Genomic DNA, 16,863 nt, shown 5'->3' with positions numbered 1-16,863 from the left:
GCTCACTGGTTTGTGTAAAGAACTGCAACGCTGCTGGGTTTTTCACACTCAACAGTTTCCCGTGTGTATAAAGAATGGTCCTCCACCCAACTGACATCAAGCCAAGTTGACTGACATCAAGCCAACTCAACTGTGGGAAGCATTGCAGTCAACATTAGCCAGCATCCCTGTGGATGTTAGCTTAAGCCATCAAAAGTTGAATTATATGTATATGTAAGTTTCAGACAGACATATACTGCAGCAGTAAGGTCATGCTAAAGGACTTGTGGTGGATTGAGACAGACACACACGCTGTGAATTGAATTGAACACTTATTCTTAAATGAAATTCGTAAAACAACTTGGATGTGTCTACCATGTGTCTCTGTTGTAAAACGTTTGTAACCCAGAGAATAGACACACACATATACGCAAAGGCGCGCCAGCACACACACACCCACCCACACACACGTAACCAGGGGAGAGAATGTCTGTGACATAATTGTGACCTCACCACACACCAATCAAACCAACTATTTCCCTCACCACACTGGCACTGACTAAATTGAGCACCGAGGAAAGAAAACCACATATCAAACATTTCCCAGACTCCTTTGATTCAGTTACAGTATATTTGGTTGAACTTTGGTGGAACTTCACCTAAGTTCCCTTAACTTCAACCTAACTTCAAAGCATTGGAAAAAAGTGCTATATAAAACCCATGTATTGTTACTACTACTCTAACTTTATTCATGCTACTTCTCCTGTCTTTGTATTGTTACTACTACTCTAACTTTATTCAGGCTACTTCTCCTGTCTTTGTATTGTTACTACTACTCTAACTTTATTCAGGCTACTTCTCCTGTCTTTGTATTGTTACTACTACTCTAACTTTATTCAGGCTACTTCTCCTGTCTTTGTATTGTTACTACTACTCTAACTTTATTCAGGCTACTTCTCCTGTCTTTGTATTGTTACTACTACTCTAACTTTATTCATGCTACTTCTCCTGTCTTTGTATTGTTACTACTACTCTAACTTTATTCATGCTACTTCTCCTGTCTTTGTATTGTTACTACTACTCTAACTTTATTCATGCTACTTCTCCTGTCTTTGTATTGTTACTACTACTCTAACTTTATTCAGGCTACTTCTCCTGTCTTTGTACTGTTACTACTACTCTAACTTTATTCATGCTACTTCTCCTGTCTTTGTACTGTTACTACTACTCTAACTTTATTCAGGCTACTTCTCCTGTCTTTGTATTGTTACTACTACTCTAACTTTATTCAGGCTACTTCTCCTGTCTTTGTATTGTTACTACTACTCTAACTTTATTCAGGCTACTTCTCCTGTCTTTGTATTGTTACTACTACTCTAACTTTATTTAGGCTACTTCTCCTGTCTTTGTACTGTTACTACTACTCTAACTTTATTCAGGCTACTTCTCCTGTCTTTGTATTGTTACTACTACTCTAACTTTATTCAGGCTACTTCTCCTGTCTTTGTATTGTTACTACTACTCTAACTTTATTCAGGCTACTTCTCCTGTCTTTGTATTGTTACTACTACTCTAACTTTATTCAGGCTACTTCTCCTGTCTTTGTATTGTTACTACTACTCTAACTTTATTCATGCTACTTCTCCTGTCTTTGTATTGTTACTACTACTCTAACTTTATTCAGGCTACTTCTCCTGTCTTTGTATTGTTACTACTACTCTAACTTTATTCAGGCTACTTCTCCTGTCTTTGTATTGTTACTACTACTCTAACTTTATTCAGGCTACTTCTCCTGTCTTTGTATTGTTACTACTACTCTAACTTTATTCAGGCTACTTCTCCTGTCTTTGTATTGTTACTACTACTCTAACTTTATTCAGGCTACTTCTCCTGTCTTTGTATTGTTACTACTACTCTAACTTTATTCAGGCTACTTCTCCTGTCTTTGTATTGTTACTACTACTCTAACTTTATTCAGGCTACTTCTCCTGTCTTTGTATTGTTACTACTACTCTAACTTTATTCAGGCTACTTCTCCTGTCTTTGTATTGTTACTACTACTCTAACTTTATTCAGGCTACTTCTCCTGTCTTTGTATTGTTACTACTACTCTAACTATTCAGGCTACTTCTCCTGTCTTTGTAACTTTATTCATGCTACTTCTCCTGTCTTTGTATTGTTACTACTACTCTAACTTTATTCATGCTACTTCTCCTGTCTTTGTATTGTTACTACTACTCTAACTTTATTCATGCTACTTCTCCTGTCTTTGTATTGTTACTACTACTCTAACTTTATTCAGGCTACTTCTCCTGTCTTTGAATATACAGTGTCCTCAGAAAGTATTCATACTCCTTAACTTATTCCACATTTAGTTGTGTTACAGCCTGAACTCAAAATGGATGAAATAGATGTTTTTCTCTCACCGATCTACACAGAAATCCCCATAATGACAAAGTGAAAACATGTTTTTAGATTTTTTTGCTAATTTGTTAAAAATGTAATACAGAAATATCTCATTTACATGAGCATTCACACCCCTGAGTCAATACATGTTAGAATCAACTTGGGCAGCGATTACAGCTGATGAGTATTTCTGGGTAAGTCTCTAAGAGCTTTGCTCACCTGTATTGTATAATATTTGCACAAGCTCAAGTTGTTTGTCCCTTAACTCTTGCCATGGATTTTCAAGCCGATTGAATTAAGTCAAAACTGTAACTCTGCCACCCACTGCCTTCTTGGTAAGCAACTCCAGTGTATATTTGGGCTTGTGTTTTAGGTTATTGTCCTGCTGAAAGGTGAATTTGTCTCCCAGGTTTGAACCAGGTTTTCCTCTAGGATTTTGCCTGTGCTTAGCTCTATTCTGTTTATTTTTATCCTTAAAAAACATCCTAGTCCTTGCCAATGAAAAGCATACCCATAACATGATGCATCTACCACCAAGCTTGAAAATATGAACGGTGGTGTGTTGTGTTGGATTTCCCCCAAACATGACACTTTATAATCAGGACATAAAGTTTATTACTTTGACCAATTTGTTTGCAGTTTTACTTTCGCACCTTATTGCAAAAAGGATGCATGTACAGGCTTCCTTATTTTCACAATATGTTACTATTGTGGAGAAACTACAATGTTGTGGATTCATCCTCAGTTTTCTCCTATCACAGCCATTAAACTCTGTAACTGTTTTAAAATCACCGTTGGCCTCATGGTGAAATCCCTGAGCGGTTTCCTTCCTCTCCGGCAACTGAGTTAGGAAGGACGCCTGTGTCTTTGTAGTGACTGGGTGTATTGATACACCACCCAAAGTGTAATTTATAACTTCACCAAGCTCAAAGGGGTATTCAACGTCTGCTGTTTGTCATTTTTACCCATCTACCAATAGGTGCTCTTCTTTGCATTGGAAAACCTCCCTGGTCTTTGTGGTTAAATCCGTGTTTGAAATTCACTGCTCGATGGACCTTACAGATTATTGTATTGTGGGGTACAGAGATGAGGTAGTCATTCAATAATCATATTAAACACTAAGACATTTCAGCTTTTCATTTAAAAAAAAACATAATTCCAGTTTGACATTATGGTGTATTGAGTGCAGGCCAGTAACACAAAATCTCTATTGAATTCATTTTAAATTGAGTCCGTAACACAACAAAATGTGGAAAAAGTCAAGGAGTGTGAATACTTTCTGAAGGTACTATATTTAGGGTGCACCTATCCCTCTTTCTCTAATATGATTGTACAAATGTTAATTAGCTAGCTAGTGAATATTATGAACACTTGTATGAACACACATATTGAGCAGGTGGGTTAGAAAACAGAACTACTGTTCACTACACCTCTGACTCTGTAATGGTATGTGTTTAAATGTGTTTAACGGTTCTCCTTCCCAGAACCCCAGTCTGTCTGTATAATCAGCGTGCTACAGGCTCTACCCCTCGTTTACCAACCCAGAGAGAGAGAGAGAGAGAGAGAGAGAGAGAGAGAGAGAGAGAGAGAGAGAGAGAGAGAGAGAGAGAGAGCTAATTATAGGGGGACCCACCCCTGTTGCTAAACGACAACAATCACCCTGCTGTTTCTTTATTCATCACCGTCACACTCCCTTGCTTTCCTTACCACTTTACCACTTTCTCTCCCCCTTCACCTCTCTCTCTCCCTCTCCAGCATCTTCCTCCCTTACCCTGCAGTGCCAGAAGAAGAGGAGTACCCCATGCAATGTTTGAACCCCGGATATGAATAGCAACTACTTTCAACACCAAATGTCTTTGTCAGGATAGTGATTGCTGGGAACCATCGATCTTAGATCCACAGTTTTTTCATAGTTGCATAGTCTGTGTCCTCCTATCATGGATGATCCTCTTTCTATGGGCTCAGAGATGATAGCCTGTGAGCTCCTCCTTGGCTATGGACGATCTCTTATGCAAGTACAGTACATGCAATAAAACATGTCAGTCAAAACACAACTGAATGAATTACAGCTGACAACCACAGTTAAACACCAAAACCACAGCCGCCCGCCATACATAGGCCTACCTTTATTTAACTAGGCAAGTAAGTTAAGAACAAATTCTTATTTTCAATGACAGCCTAGGAACAGTGGGTAAACTGCCTGTTCAGGGGCAGAACGACAGATTTGTAGCTTGTCAGCTCGGGGGTTTGAACTTGCAACCTTCCGGTTACTAGTCCAACGCTCTAACCACTAGGCTACCCTGCCGCCCAATAAATCAAAAGAAGCTATATAAATTAGAGACAAGCTCACATTAGATCCCTCAGGTTTCTCAGATCTGAGACACCAACCGAGACTGAATCGGTTACGAAAAATGTCACTCTAAGGAAAATGATACCCCCCCCCCCATCTGGGCTGAAGCGCAATTAATCAATTGTAGGACCTCTAATCTCCACGATGACAGAGAGAGACAGACAGTTGCTGACACAGTGGGGCCACAGCTGGGCCCAAGCTATAATTGGAGACAGTAGAAAACCCTGGGTAGTCTGAGTGGCCCAGTCCTACACACTGGTCTTCACACACACAGACACACACACACATGAACGATGCACACACACACACACACACACACACACACACACACACACACACACACACACACACACACACACACACACACACGCATGCATGCATACACACACACACACACGCACTTACAGCCATCAACAGACAGACACACACACACAGCTATAATTGGGGTGTTTTTTCTCTGGCGGCAAGCAGGGCAGAAGCCTGGAGAGCCTCAGTACTGGCCAACCTACAATTACAACATCTCCAGGGTCTCATCCAGACCAGTAGACATGGACAAGAGCCAGGAGGGGACAGGAGCCATATGCTCTGGTCTCGTTTGAGCTTTCTAAGAATGGACCAGAGATTGTCTGAACAAGCTACTGTAGGTCAATTCATGCCAGGTCATGCCAGTCCTAATTGGGTTCTATTGGGTTAGGACTACAGTAACTTTCATTTTCTGTGAAATAAATGATATTTTCATTTAGGTTCTTGGACGAATGTGATAATTATCAAAGTTACAGACTGCACCTTTAAGCCATGTTAAAATCAATCAATCATCAGTAAGTCAATCACTCATTCTATTTTAGAATGTGGGATATTGGGCTACACATAAAAACTGTAGTGTCTTAAATTATCAACCAACCAGGACTAAAATACTAATAAAATCCATGAGAACAAAACTATAAAATAGCAAAACTGTCCTTAATAAACTATACAGACTTTAAACATGTCTGTCTAATCTGAGGTATAAAAAAAAACAATCTGGCCTTTCTGGGTCATATCAGAGTGATGTGGTGCCAGGGATAAAGCTTTCACTAGCTGGACCAGCAGGCACACAAACACTGGGGTACAGTTCAGTAGGCACGCAATTAAAGAAAACGCTTTGAAACAGATGGAATTTAGCCAATGAGAAAGTCCCTTTTTGTTGTGCGTTTCCAGATGTGTTCTCTCGTTTGTCCCTTCGGAACACAACACCAGGTCAACCCTAGGACACAGAGACCCAACTGAATTAAAATAGAAAGCAACCACTGCCATCCCAAATGCCTTGTTATTTACTCAACTGAGAATGAAACATACTGACAGAAAAACAAACTGGCGGTTTGAACTCTGAAAAGATAATGGCCAAATATCTGTACTTGCGTTCTAAAAAGTAGGCATTTTGGGTTTTCAAAAATAGAATGTTTGATTTAAGTGTCTTGATATCATACTTATTTAGGCTTTTCATGTAGTAGAATTATCTGAACACTATTGAGGAAGAGTCGTCTTGTCAGATCCATGTAGGTTTGACAGCAGCCTATAATTAGCTGAGGTGACAAGCTGTACCCAAATGAACGAGCAGTAAAGAAGGGGTGAAAGGTCGCAAGGCACTTAACCCTAATTGCTCCTGTAAGTCTCTCTGAATAAGAGCGTCAACTAAATGACTATAATGTAAATGTCCCGTATAATAATAAGTACACAGTATGCAGTTTTAGTAAGTAGCCTATAGGCAAGACAGATTTCGGACACGGCCATTGGACCACATGCACTTGTCAAAACAAACAGACAAATACTCCTGAATATATCCACTCTCAGTCTATTTATTTATTCCCTACTTTATTTTTCTTCTTCTTCTTCTGTTGTCATCTTTTTTCCTTTCTTTCATTCCTCCTTCTTTGAACATTGTTCCTGTGACCTCACAGGTTTAAAAATAAGAGGCCAACAGAATTCAACTGCCTATGAATTCTTCTGAAGTCCTTCAGACTACACCAACCTTGTCCTGTTTCTCTCTCGTCTCCCTTACAATTCCAGTATACTGGCTATGAGCCTAGGTAGGGCCTCTGTCTTCCACGGTGCCATTATGGAGCTAAATATCTCATTGGAATTAATCACCTCTGAAAATGTACCAATCCAGTCTTGAAACTCCCCTCACTTGAATGTAACATGACAGGGAAAGGTCTAGTGAGGAAATGAACCGGCTAAAACAGTAGCTCTCTCTTTAAACAGATACAGGAATCAGAACAGATGTTATGGTCAGTTCAGTCACATGCACACAAACACACACACACACACACACACACACACACACACACACACACCCACTCCGATCCTGACCAAGTCACCGTGCAGTTTTGGTCCATCATGCCAGCTGGCATCTGCTTCACACAACCCCAGAGAACCTGACTTTGACAGGACAATACCCTACAGTGACAACCAGTGAACTGTCATGACACACACACACACACACACACACACACACACACACACACACACAAGCTACAGTAGCTGCAGCCTATATGGAGAATGAATGTCTCCACTTTGAGTCACACAGGACAAAACCATTAGGAAATAATTACAGTAGGATGTCCATGACAGTCTGGACAGAGGACTTTCATTCATGATGGGACAGAAATAGTTGTGCTAATGCTTGCTTCTCCCTCGGTTCTCAGCTAAACCGTCCTAATACCACTGATTTCCACAGGGTCAGAGGAAGTACAGTTAGGTCGGTGAGTGAGTGAGTCAGTGTGTCAGTGTGTCAGTGTGTCAGTGAGTCAGTGAGTCAGTGTGTCAGTGAGTCAGTGTGTCAGTGAGTCAGTGAGTCAGTGTGTCAGTGAGTCAGTGAGTCAGTGAGTCAGTGTGTTAGTGAGTCGGTGTGTCAGTGAGTCAGTGAGTCGGTGAGTCGGTGAGTCAGTGTGTTAGTGAGTCAGTGTGTCAGTGAGTCAGTGTGTTAGTGAGTCAGTGAGTGAGTCAGTGAGTGAGTCAGTGAGTGAGTGAGTCAGTGAGTCAGTGTGTCAGTGAGTCAGTGAGTCAGTGTGTCTGTGAGTCAGTGAGTCAGTGTGTCAGTGTGTCAGTGAGTCAGTGTGTTAGTGAATGAGTGAGTGAGTGTGTCAGTGAGTGAGTGTGTCAGTGAGTCAGTGTGTCAGTGTGTCAGTGAGTCAGTGTGTCAGTGAGTCAGTGAGTCAGTGTGTTAGTGAGTCAGTGTGTCAGTGTGTCAGTGAGTCAGTGTGTCAGTGAGTCAGTGTGTCAGTGAGTCAGTGTGTCAGTGAGTCAGTGTGTCAGTGTGTCAGTGAGTCAGTGTGTTAGTGAGTGAGTGAGTGAGTGAGTGAGTGAGTGAGTGAGTGAGTGAGTCAGTGTGTCAGTGTGTCAGTGAGTCAGTGTGTCAGGGAGTGAGTGTGTCAGTGAGTCAGTGTGTCCGTGAGTGAGTGTGTCAGTGTGTCAGTGAGTCAGTGTGTTAGTGTGTCAGTGAGTCAGTGTGTCAGTGAGTCAGTGTGTTAGTGTGTCAGTGTGTTAGTGTGTCAGTGAGTCAGTGTGTCCGTGAGTCAGTGTGTCAGTGAGTCAGTGTGTCCGTGTGTCCGTGTGTCAGTGAGTCAGTGTGTCAGTGAGTCAGTGAGTCAGTGTGTTAGTGTGTCAGTGTGTTAGTGTGTCAGTGAGTCAGTGTGTCAGTGAGTCAGTGTGTCCATGAGTCTGTGTTTTTCTGTGAGTCTGTGTTTTTCTGTGAGTCAGTGTGTCAGTGAGTCAGTGTGTCAGTGAGTCAGTGTGTCAGTGAGTCAGTGTGTTAGTGTGTCAGTGAGTCAGTGTGTCAGTGAGTCAGTGTGTCAGTGAGTCAGTGAGTCAGTGAGTCAGTGTGTCAGTGAGTCGGTGTGTCAGTGTGTCAGTGTGTTAGTGTGTCAGTGTGTCAGTGAGTCAGTGTGTGAGTGTGTCAGTGTGTGAGTCAGTGAGTCAGTGAGTCAGTGTGTTGAGTCAGTGTCAGTGAGTCAGTGTGTCAGTGAGTCAGTGTGTCAGTGAGTCAGTGTGTTAGTGTGTCAGTGAGTCAGTGTGTCAGTGTGTCAGTGAGTCAGTGAGTCAGTGTGTCAGTGTGTCAGTGAGTCAGTGTGTTAGTGTGTCAGTGAGTCAGTGTGTGAGTGTGTCAGTGTGTCAGTGAGTCAGTGAGTCAGTGTGTTAGTGTGTCAGTGAGTCAGTGTGTCAGTGAGTCAGTGTGTCAGTGAGTCAGTGTGTTAGTGTGTCAGTGAGTCAGTGTGTCAGTGAGTCAGTGTGTTAGTGTGTCAGTGAGTCAGTGTGTCAATGTGTCAGTGAGTAAGTAAGTGAGTCTGACAACTGAGGACGTTTTGTCTGAGAACTGAGAGACTTCCTAATATGAATACCATACACATGAGGACATGTACATCCGGACAAAACCTCAGCCCTGTCCGAAAACCACCCCCTACACCTTCCAACTATTTGCTATGGTCATTCTCCCCACTCCCTCAACAGTCTTTACTCTGCTTCCACCCCAATGGACATTTATTTATTCATCACTGCTACAGTTGTTATGATGTATATAGTGCTATTTCTATTTATATTGGGGGGGTTTTATTACCATTTCCATTATTTTGAGGTGGCAGGGAGCCTAGTGGTTAGAGCAGGGAGCCTAGTGGTTAGAACAGGGAGCCTAGTGGTTAGAGCAGGGAGCCTAGTGGTTAGAGCAGGGATCCTAGTGGTTAGAGCGGGGAGCCTAGTGGTTAGAGCAGGGAGCCTAGTGGTTAGAGCAGGGAGCCTAGTGGTTAGAACAGGGAGCCTAGTGGTTAGAGCAGGGAGCCTAGTGGTTAGAGCAGGGAGCCTAGTGGTTAGAGCAGGTAGCCTAGTGGTTAGAGCAGGGAGCCTAGTGGTTAGAGCAGGGAGCCTAGTGGTTAGAGCAGGGAGCCTAGTGGTTAGAACAGGGAGCCTAGTGGTTAGAGCAGGGAGCCTAGTGGTTAGAGCAGGGAGCCTAGTGGTTAGAGCAGGTAGCCTAGTGGTTAGAGCAGGGAGCCTAGTGGTTAGAGCAGGGAGCCTAGTGGTTAGAGCGGGGAGCCTAGTGGTTAGAGCGGAGAACCTAGTGGTTAGAGCAGGGATCCTAGTGGTTAGAGCAGGGAGCCTAGTGGTTAGAGTGGGTAGCCTAGTGGTTAGAGCAGGGAGCCTACTGGTTAGAGAGTTGGGCCAGTAACCGAAAGGTTGCTAGATCAAATCCCCGAGCTGACAAGGTAAAAATCTGTCGTTCTGCCCCTGAACAGGCAGTTAACCCACTGTTCCTATGCTGTTATTGTAAATAATAATGTGTTCTTAACTGACTTACCTAGTTTAAATAAAGGTTAAAAAAAAAATACATACATATATATATATATATATACACATTTCCCTTAATCCTAGAGGTTGTAGCTCACTGTACCCTGCAATCCCTCCTGTAACCCTGAACATGTGACTATTAGACACTCTGAATCTGAACAACAATCCCTCCTGTAACCCTGAACATGTGACTATTAGACACTCTGAATCTGAACAACAATCCCTCCTGTAACCCTGAACATGTGACTATTAGACACTCTGAATCTGAACAACAATCCCTCCTGTAACCCTGAACATGTGACTATTAGACACTCTGAATCTGAACAACAATCCCTCCTGTAACCCTGAACATGTGACTATTAGACACTCTGAATCTGAACAACAATCCCTCCTGTAACCCTGAACATGTGACTATTAGACACTCTGAATCTGCAGGGCTGAATGGAGTGGGTTATTTACTTGTATGGTCTTTCGTTGTGTAGTTCTGCCTCAGGGAACCCCAGCATTCCACACACCACTCTGCTGCTGTTGAGGTTCCAGCCCAGGTCACACACCTGCCTCCATCTCCCAGCATGCTTCACTTCCACCACGCCCTCAGTGATCAGGGCCCGCTTCTTAGTGTGCATCAGGATGGGCCGCAGACGCACCTCCTGGATACGCACCTTGCTGGAATACTGAGGGGGAGGGGATTTCTTAAAACTTTGCTGTAAAAAAGTTTGATCAAGGACACTTTCAAATTCAAATGACTTAAGTGAATCATTTCCAACTGGGACAGTAAATATATAGATTGATTGGTTAATTGATTGGCATTGGCAGTATTGGTGGTTGATCAGCAAATACCAGACATTAGCAAGTACCAGAGTTATAGAGTTGGTGGTGCCCACTGTAGCTGCTTACCAGTTTGTATAGATGTTGTCTCAGGTTACGTCTACTTTACTACTAGCGGTAGCAGGGATAGAGAGTATAAGGTGCAATGCTACCCACCGGGTTGTAGTGGTGCTGTCTTTGGCTGGGCCTCTCTGGAGGGTGTCCGTTCCCATGATGGGCCTGTCGGGGGTTACTGCGGCTGGCCAGGATGCTTTGCCACTGGGGCGAGATGCTGACATCCGGACGCTGGGCCACTGCCTGACCATTACGTGACCCCGTGACCTGGTCCAGTCGTCGCTCCGGACTGCAGACCACGCCAAGGTCCTCAGAGTGCTTGCAATCATTGACACCCCAGCCGTTATGTTTACAGTCTTTCACAGTCTTCTCTGTGCCGTCACAACGCACGTTGTCCATCCAGATAGGACCTGGGGACGGTGGAAACAGGGTTATTATCGGATATGGACATCAACTTGTCATTGATGTATGGTTGGACGGATTCAAGTATTTACTGATTGATTGACTGATTGAATCATCCATCCCTTTATTAATTCCTTCATTCCTTCACTGATATAATAATTGATAGCCACATTTGATAAAAATGTGCTGTAAATATGCCATATACAGTAATAAGATGCAACTGTGGGACTAGGGAGCCTGTCTCCCCAGCTTCTGTAGGCTTCCAACATCCAACTGTGGGACTGGGAGCCTGTCTCCCCAGCTTCTGTAGGCCTCCAACACCCAACTGTGGGACTGGGAGCCTGTCTTCCCAGCTTCTGTAGGCCTCCAGCACCCAACTGTGGGACTGGGAGCCTGTCTCCCCAGCTTCTGTAGGCCTCCAACACCCAACTGTGGGACTAGGGAGCCTGTCTCCCCAGCTTCTGTAGGCCTCCAACACCCAACTGTGGGACTGGGTGCCTGTCTCCCCAGCTTCTGTAGGCCTCCAACACCCAACTGTGGGACTGGGAGCCTGTCTCCCCAGCTTCTGTAGGCCTCCAACACCCAACTTTGGGACTGGGAGCCTGTCTCCCCAGCTTCTGTAGACCTTCAACACCCAACTGTGGGACTGGGAGCCTGTCTCCCCAGCTTCTATAGGCCTCCAACACCCAACTGTGGGACTGGGAGCCTGTCTCCCCAGCTTCTGTAGGCCTTCAACACCCAACTGTGGGACTGGGAGCCTGTCTCCCCAGCTTCTGTAGGCCTCCATCACCCAACTGTGGGACTAGGGAGCCTGTCTCCCCAGCTTCTGTAGGCCTCCAACACCCAACTGTGGGACTGGGAGCCTGTCTCCCCAGCTTCTGTAGGCCTCCAACACCCAACTGTGGGACTGGGAGCCTGTCTCCCCAGCTTCTGTAGGCCTCCAACACCCAACTGTGGGACTGGGAGCCTGTCTCCCCAGCTTCTGTAGACCTTCAACACCCAACTGTGGGACTGGAAGCCTGTCTCCCCAGCTTCTATAGGCCTCCAACACCCAACTGTGGGACTGGGAGCCTGTCTCCCCAGCTTCTGTAGGCCTTCAACACCCAACTGTGGGACTGGGAGCCTGTCTCCCCAGCTTCTGTAGGCCTCCATCACCCAACTGTGGGACTAGGGAGCCTGTCTCCCCAGCTTCTGTAGGCCTCCAACACCCAACTGTGGGACTGGGAGCCTGTCTCCCCAGCTTCTGTAGGCCTCCAACACCCAAGTTTACATCACCAATTACATCACCAAAATAACCCTGCAGTGAATGAGCTGAGCCTGCCACCATCATAAAGACACAAGGAAAACTTATGGGACTTCACTGCACTCCTCATTACAGTCGCTGCCTGGCAGGCTGGCGTGGCAATATACGGCCTGAGAGGAACATTTGTTTTAGAGTAATGGCAGCCTTGCCCTGCCAGCGATGTGCTACACTTGCCTTGTTTTATAGACATGCTTTATTTCCAACTTTAAATTACAATTAAAGGGAAGGGTGAGTGAACCGACATGGCAGTAGCTAGGCTAGCTGTCTAGCACTGCCATCCTATCCTGGGATAGGCTACTGCTGTTGTGAAATATCTATTTACTAATCATGCCTGCCAGTAAAAGTCAAGTGCTTTAGAAACTGAAAGGTTTAGGAACTGAATTTTAGTTAGAATGCAGGCGCCCTCTTCACAGGATTGGAAAGATAGGCCTATGGATTAAAGTTCACCCAAATGACTCAATTATATATTGGCTTCCTTACCATGTAAGCAGTCTATGGATGAGGAATGACAGCAATCCATGCTTTGGTCTAGTTTCCCTGGTTCTGTTTCCACATGCTAACGTTTTAGAATTTGTGGCACAAAACACCACAGATCGATATGAGCTTTTTCTGCACATCATGTTCATATTATCTATAACTGACTTTGTTAAGCATCACAAAAATTTTTTGATACTTTCAGATGATTCGGACATGATGCGTGAAAAATGCTAATATCGGTCCAATGACTTGAATGGGATTAGTGCAACAAATGCTAAAATGTTAGCACGTGGAAACAGTGACAGGGAAATTAAAGCATGTATTCCTGTCATATGTTGTTCATAGACTGCTTACAGGGTAATTTTGTAATTTGTGTAATTTTGGTGAACTATCCCTTTAACATCTGACAGCCATATAAAAATAATGGAAGCTGACTGTCTTCTTTTAATGTACCTTTCGATTTTAAAGAGTATATTATCTATATTACATTACAGAAATAAAGATACGTTTTGATCATTGCAAACTGCTCTGGAACAGCAACTGGGAGCCATGCAGCAACTGCTCGGGAACGCTTACCATCACCCTCTCCATATTTGGCACTGTGCGCCCACGTGATGCCGGTCTGAAAGCCCAGCTCGCGGCAGACGACTTTGGCTAGTTTGATATCCACTTCGTCATCACACACCGTCCCCCACGTGCTGTTGTGAAGCACTTCCACGCGACCCTCGTTCAGTCCCCGGGCGAAGTTTCCCGCCAGGCGCACCTTGGAAACCGGAGCGCGCGCGGTCCTGCTGCGTGGTGAGGATGACGACCATCGGCGGGGTTCCGAAAGCGCGGAGGAGGAGAGGAAGAGGAGGAGGAGCAGAGAACTCAAGCAGATGAGGAAGATGCGATGCATCATGTCTGTGTATGGAATATCGTCCAGGAGATAGAGAGAGAGAGAATTGGGTTAGTAGAGTCATCAACATAATTGACTGAAGGTAATCAATTGTTTATTAATTGAGTAAATTTGATAGTGTGATCAATAGTATTTTATTGAGAGATGATTCATCCCAATTCAATATTTTGCTACCCTAAAAGAAGAGGCATTATTTTGGCTCATAACCAGCAGTGGAATTGTAAGGGAGTAAGAGAGTGAGAGAGAGATGGCTATCAAACAGGCCAATACTGACATCATCTGGACAGAGTTGGTCTATTCTGTCCTATTCAGAGCTGGAAGACAGGTAGGCTACAGGTAAGTGGACAGGTTAGTCTCTCTCTCGCTCTCAAAATACATTTGTACAACATAAAAATAAGCTTAATCCAAAGTTTACAGATACAATGAAGAGGACCTGATAGAAACCAGTCTGATATGAGCAGGATATGATGAAACTCTTTGTAGTTCCAGACATTAACATCTGAAGTTCAACCACAGAACCATGGTTGCATTTCACATAGACATATAATTAGTCTAGAAATATTTCAGTTCTTAAGTTCTTTCAGCCCCAGATATGTACAAGTATCACCCTGGAGCTATCGAGACGTATTTCACCCCTTCACGGACACAGCGAGACAGGCAGGCAGAAGGACGGACAGAATTGCATAATACTATAAATCAGCTAAATAACTCCACAAATGTTTGAGACATTCACTCTATCCTCAGAAACACATGAGAATACACTAGATCACATTGAGTTGCACAGAAGCCATAACTTTCTTTGTGTAATTACATATCAGAATACAGAATAGAGCTATTATCATAAATTATGATAATTACATGTGGAACAAAATTCCGCATTTGAATGAAACGTAATCTTAAAAAATGGATGAGGTTGATGTTCATCAAATCATGTTTATTCTTTAATCAACTCATCCAGAAAGAAGCAACCACTCATGTTTAACTACCTGATCATCCCTGTATGAGAAGACACAACCAGATAAAAGCCAACATGTCAATTTAACATAAGTTACCTAGACTAATATATTTATCTGAAAATGTGTATTTGAATTATACATCAAAAGCACTGCAAGGTCAATAAAAAGGGAATAAAATTAGAATAAAAGAGCAGGAGAAGGTACAAATCTGTCATTCTGCCCCTGAACAGGCAGTTAACCCACTGTTCCTCGGCCGTCATTGAAAATAATAGAGTGACTGAGTAAGGAGGATGGACTCACCTGATAGAAAGCTACAGACACAGCTGTCCTACACGTCCCAGACCGGGAGAGGAGAGAGTGACTGAGTAAGGAGGATGGACTCACCTGATAGAAAGCTACAGACACAGCTGTCCTACACGTCCCAGACCGGGAGAGGAGAGAGTGACTGAGTAAGGAGGATGGACTCACCTGATAGAAAGCTACAGACACAGCTGTCCTACACGTCCCAGACCGGGAGAGGAGAGAGTGACTGAGTAAGGAAGTGTGCCTGCTAGATGAGGTCTCTGGTCAATCTTTCTCTTTCTTCTCCTGCCTCCCTCATTCCCTCCCACATTTCTTCTCTCTCTCTTTTTAAGAATGTTCCTGCTCACTCAAAAATGCTGACACACACACACACACACACACACAATTGTTTAATTGCATTTTGATTTAACTATAAACATAGTTTGGGGTGTGTGTGCATTTTAAATGGTGCTGTTGGGAAATAATGATCTGTTTTCAGATACTGTCTGTGTATAATTTCACTGTTGTACATAATCCCACACATCTCTTGTACCAATAGAGATAAAATGTAGTCACATGTAACAAATAAAGTCTCTTCTCACAACCCACTGCATCTCCTATAAACTCACAGGGAGACAAATCTCACTTGATAGACGGTAAAGTGATGAAACAGTTCAGTTTGTATCCTTGATTTTTCATGATCACATGAATAAAAGAACAATCTGCAGTACGGGAGGAGAGTCAACAGTGGGTGGATCTGAGTAATCGTTCAAACAAAAACATCCAGGTTGAATGACTGTAAATGATGTCTTACGTCTTCTTAATGGGTTCAACTAATGCAAAAGTATTCCATCCTCCATGTTCTGTATTGACAGCATGGTGCTGTTGTCTCTACAGGGAGGAGAGATAGGATTCTATCTTAATAATGTCAAAAACAATCCAAACGTTTTATCACAGAAACATAATGAAATACTGGGGTAATACCTTTGACATGAAAGAAGAATCAGTGTCTGTCCTTTGAATTTATTCATCAATTTAACCATTCAAATAATTCAACATGAGAGCGTATATGTCCTGTACATTCAAGACTGATTATGTGTCATGAATGAATGAATGAATAAATGAGTGAATGAACCTAATCATCAAATCATTCACATTTAGAGTCACATGTTTCTGCTAGTGACACCATCAAATTCTCTTCTCTGATAGGCTGATGGTTGCCTTTACACAACCTCGGTCCAGAATGTTTTACACAACAAGTCTTCGAGGAGGCCAACATTATGTAAGTCTGTATGTGTGTGTGTTGTGTAAATGCTACCAACAGGAAGTTGCTATGTCAGGAATAGTTCCAAAATGTCAAGTTCCAAGTATCCCAAAGAAGCTGCGTAAACCACAGGGTATATATTTCCTTGTTGAGCCCAACCGCAAACCAGCGTTTTAAAATAGGCCCAGCCTCCTTGTCTCTCTCTCTCTGCTAGTGTAAGGGTGGTAGTCAGAGATGGGAGTATTGATGAGGGTATAGCACCAGTGAGGAACGTGTGATACGTGAGAGGTGGATTTCTAAGGTCACTTGCCCTCACTTCACTGTTTACCTAAGTGTGGCCGCAATTTCCTG

General features: G+C 43.4%; 1 protein-coding gene across 2 annotated transcripts in view; it reads right to left on the bottom strand.

Annotated features, from left to right (window-relative positions):
- Nucleotides 1-15,581, bottom strand: part of LOC112253569 (lysyl oxidase homolog 4-like) — a 40,347-nt gene extending 24,766 nt beyond the window's left edge. Inside the window, exons 1-4 of one of the 2 annotated variants that reach the window (XM_042323670.1) lie at nt 15,435-15,581; nt 13,689-14,015; nt 11,033-11,340; nt 10,508-10,722 (exon numbers count right to left, since the gene is read on the bottom strand). In XM_042323670.1, coding sequence (XP_042179604.1) covers nt 10,508-10,722; nt 11,033-11,340; nt 13,689-14,013 — 848 coding nt within the window. In that variant the 5' untranslated portion in view covers nt 14,014-14,015; nt 15,435-15,581. Of the gene's footprint in view, nt 1-10,507; nt 10,723-11,032; nt 11,341-13,688; nt 14,016-15,266; nt 15,365-15,434 lie in introns of those variants that run through there. The other variant, XM_042323669.1, reaches the window with a different exon arrangement.
- Nucleotides 15,582-16,863: the final 1,282 nt, after the last annotated feature.

The sequence above is a fragment of the Oncorhynchus tshawytscha genome, linkage group LG06, assembly GCF_018296145.1.
Source record: "Oncorhynchus tshawytscha isolate Ot180627B linkage group LG06, Otsh_v2.0, whole genome shotgun sequence".
NCBI classification, from domain to species: Eukaryota; Metazoa; Chordata; class Actinopteri; order Salmoniformes; family Salmonidae; genus Oncorhynchus; species Oncorhynchus tshawytscha.
The sequence above is the reverse complement of the archived record's forward strand: the minus strand, read 5'-3'. Positions and strand labels throughout refer to the sequence as shown.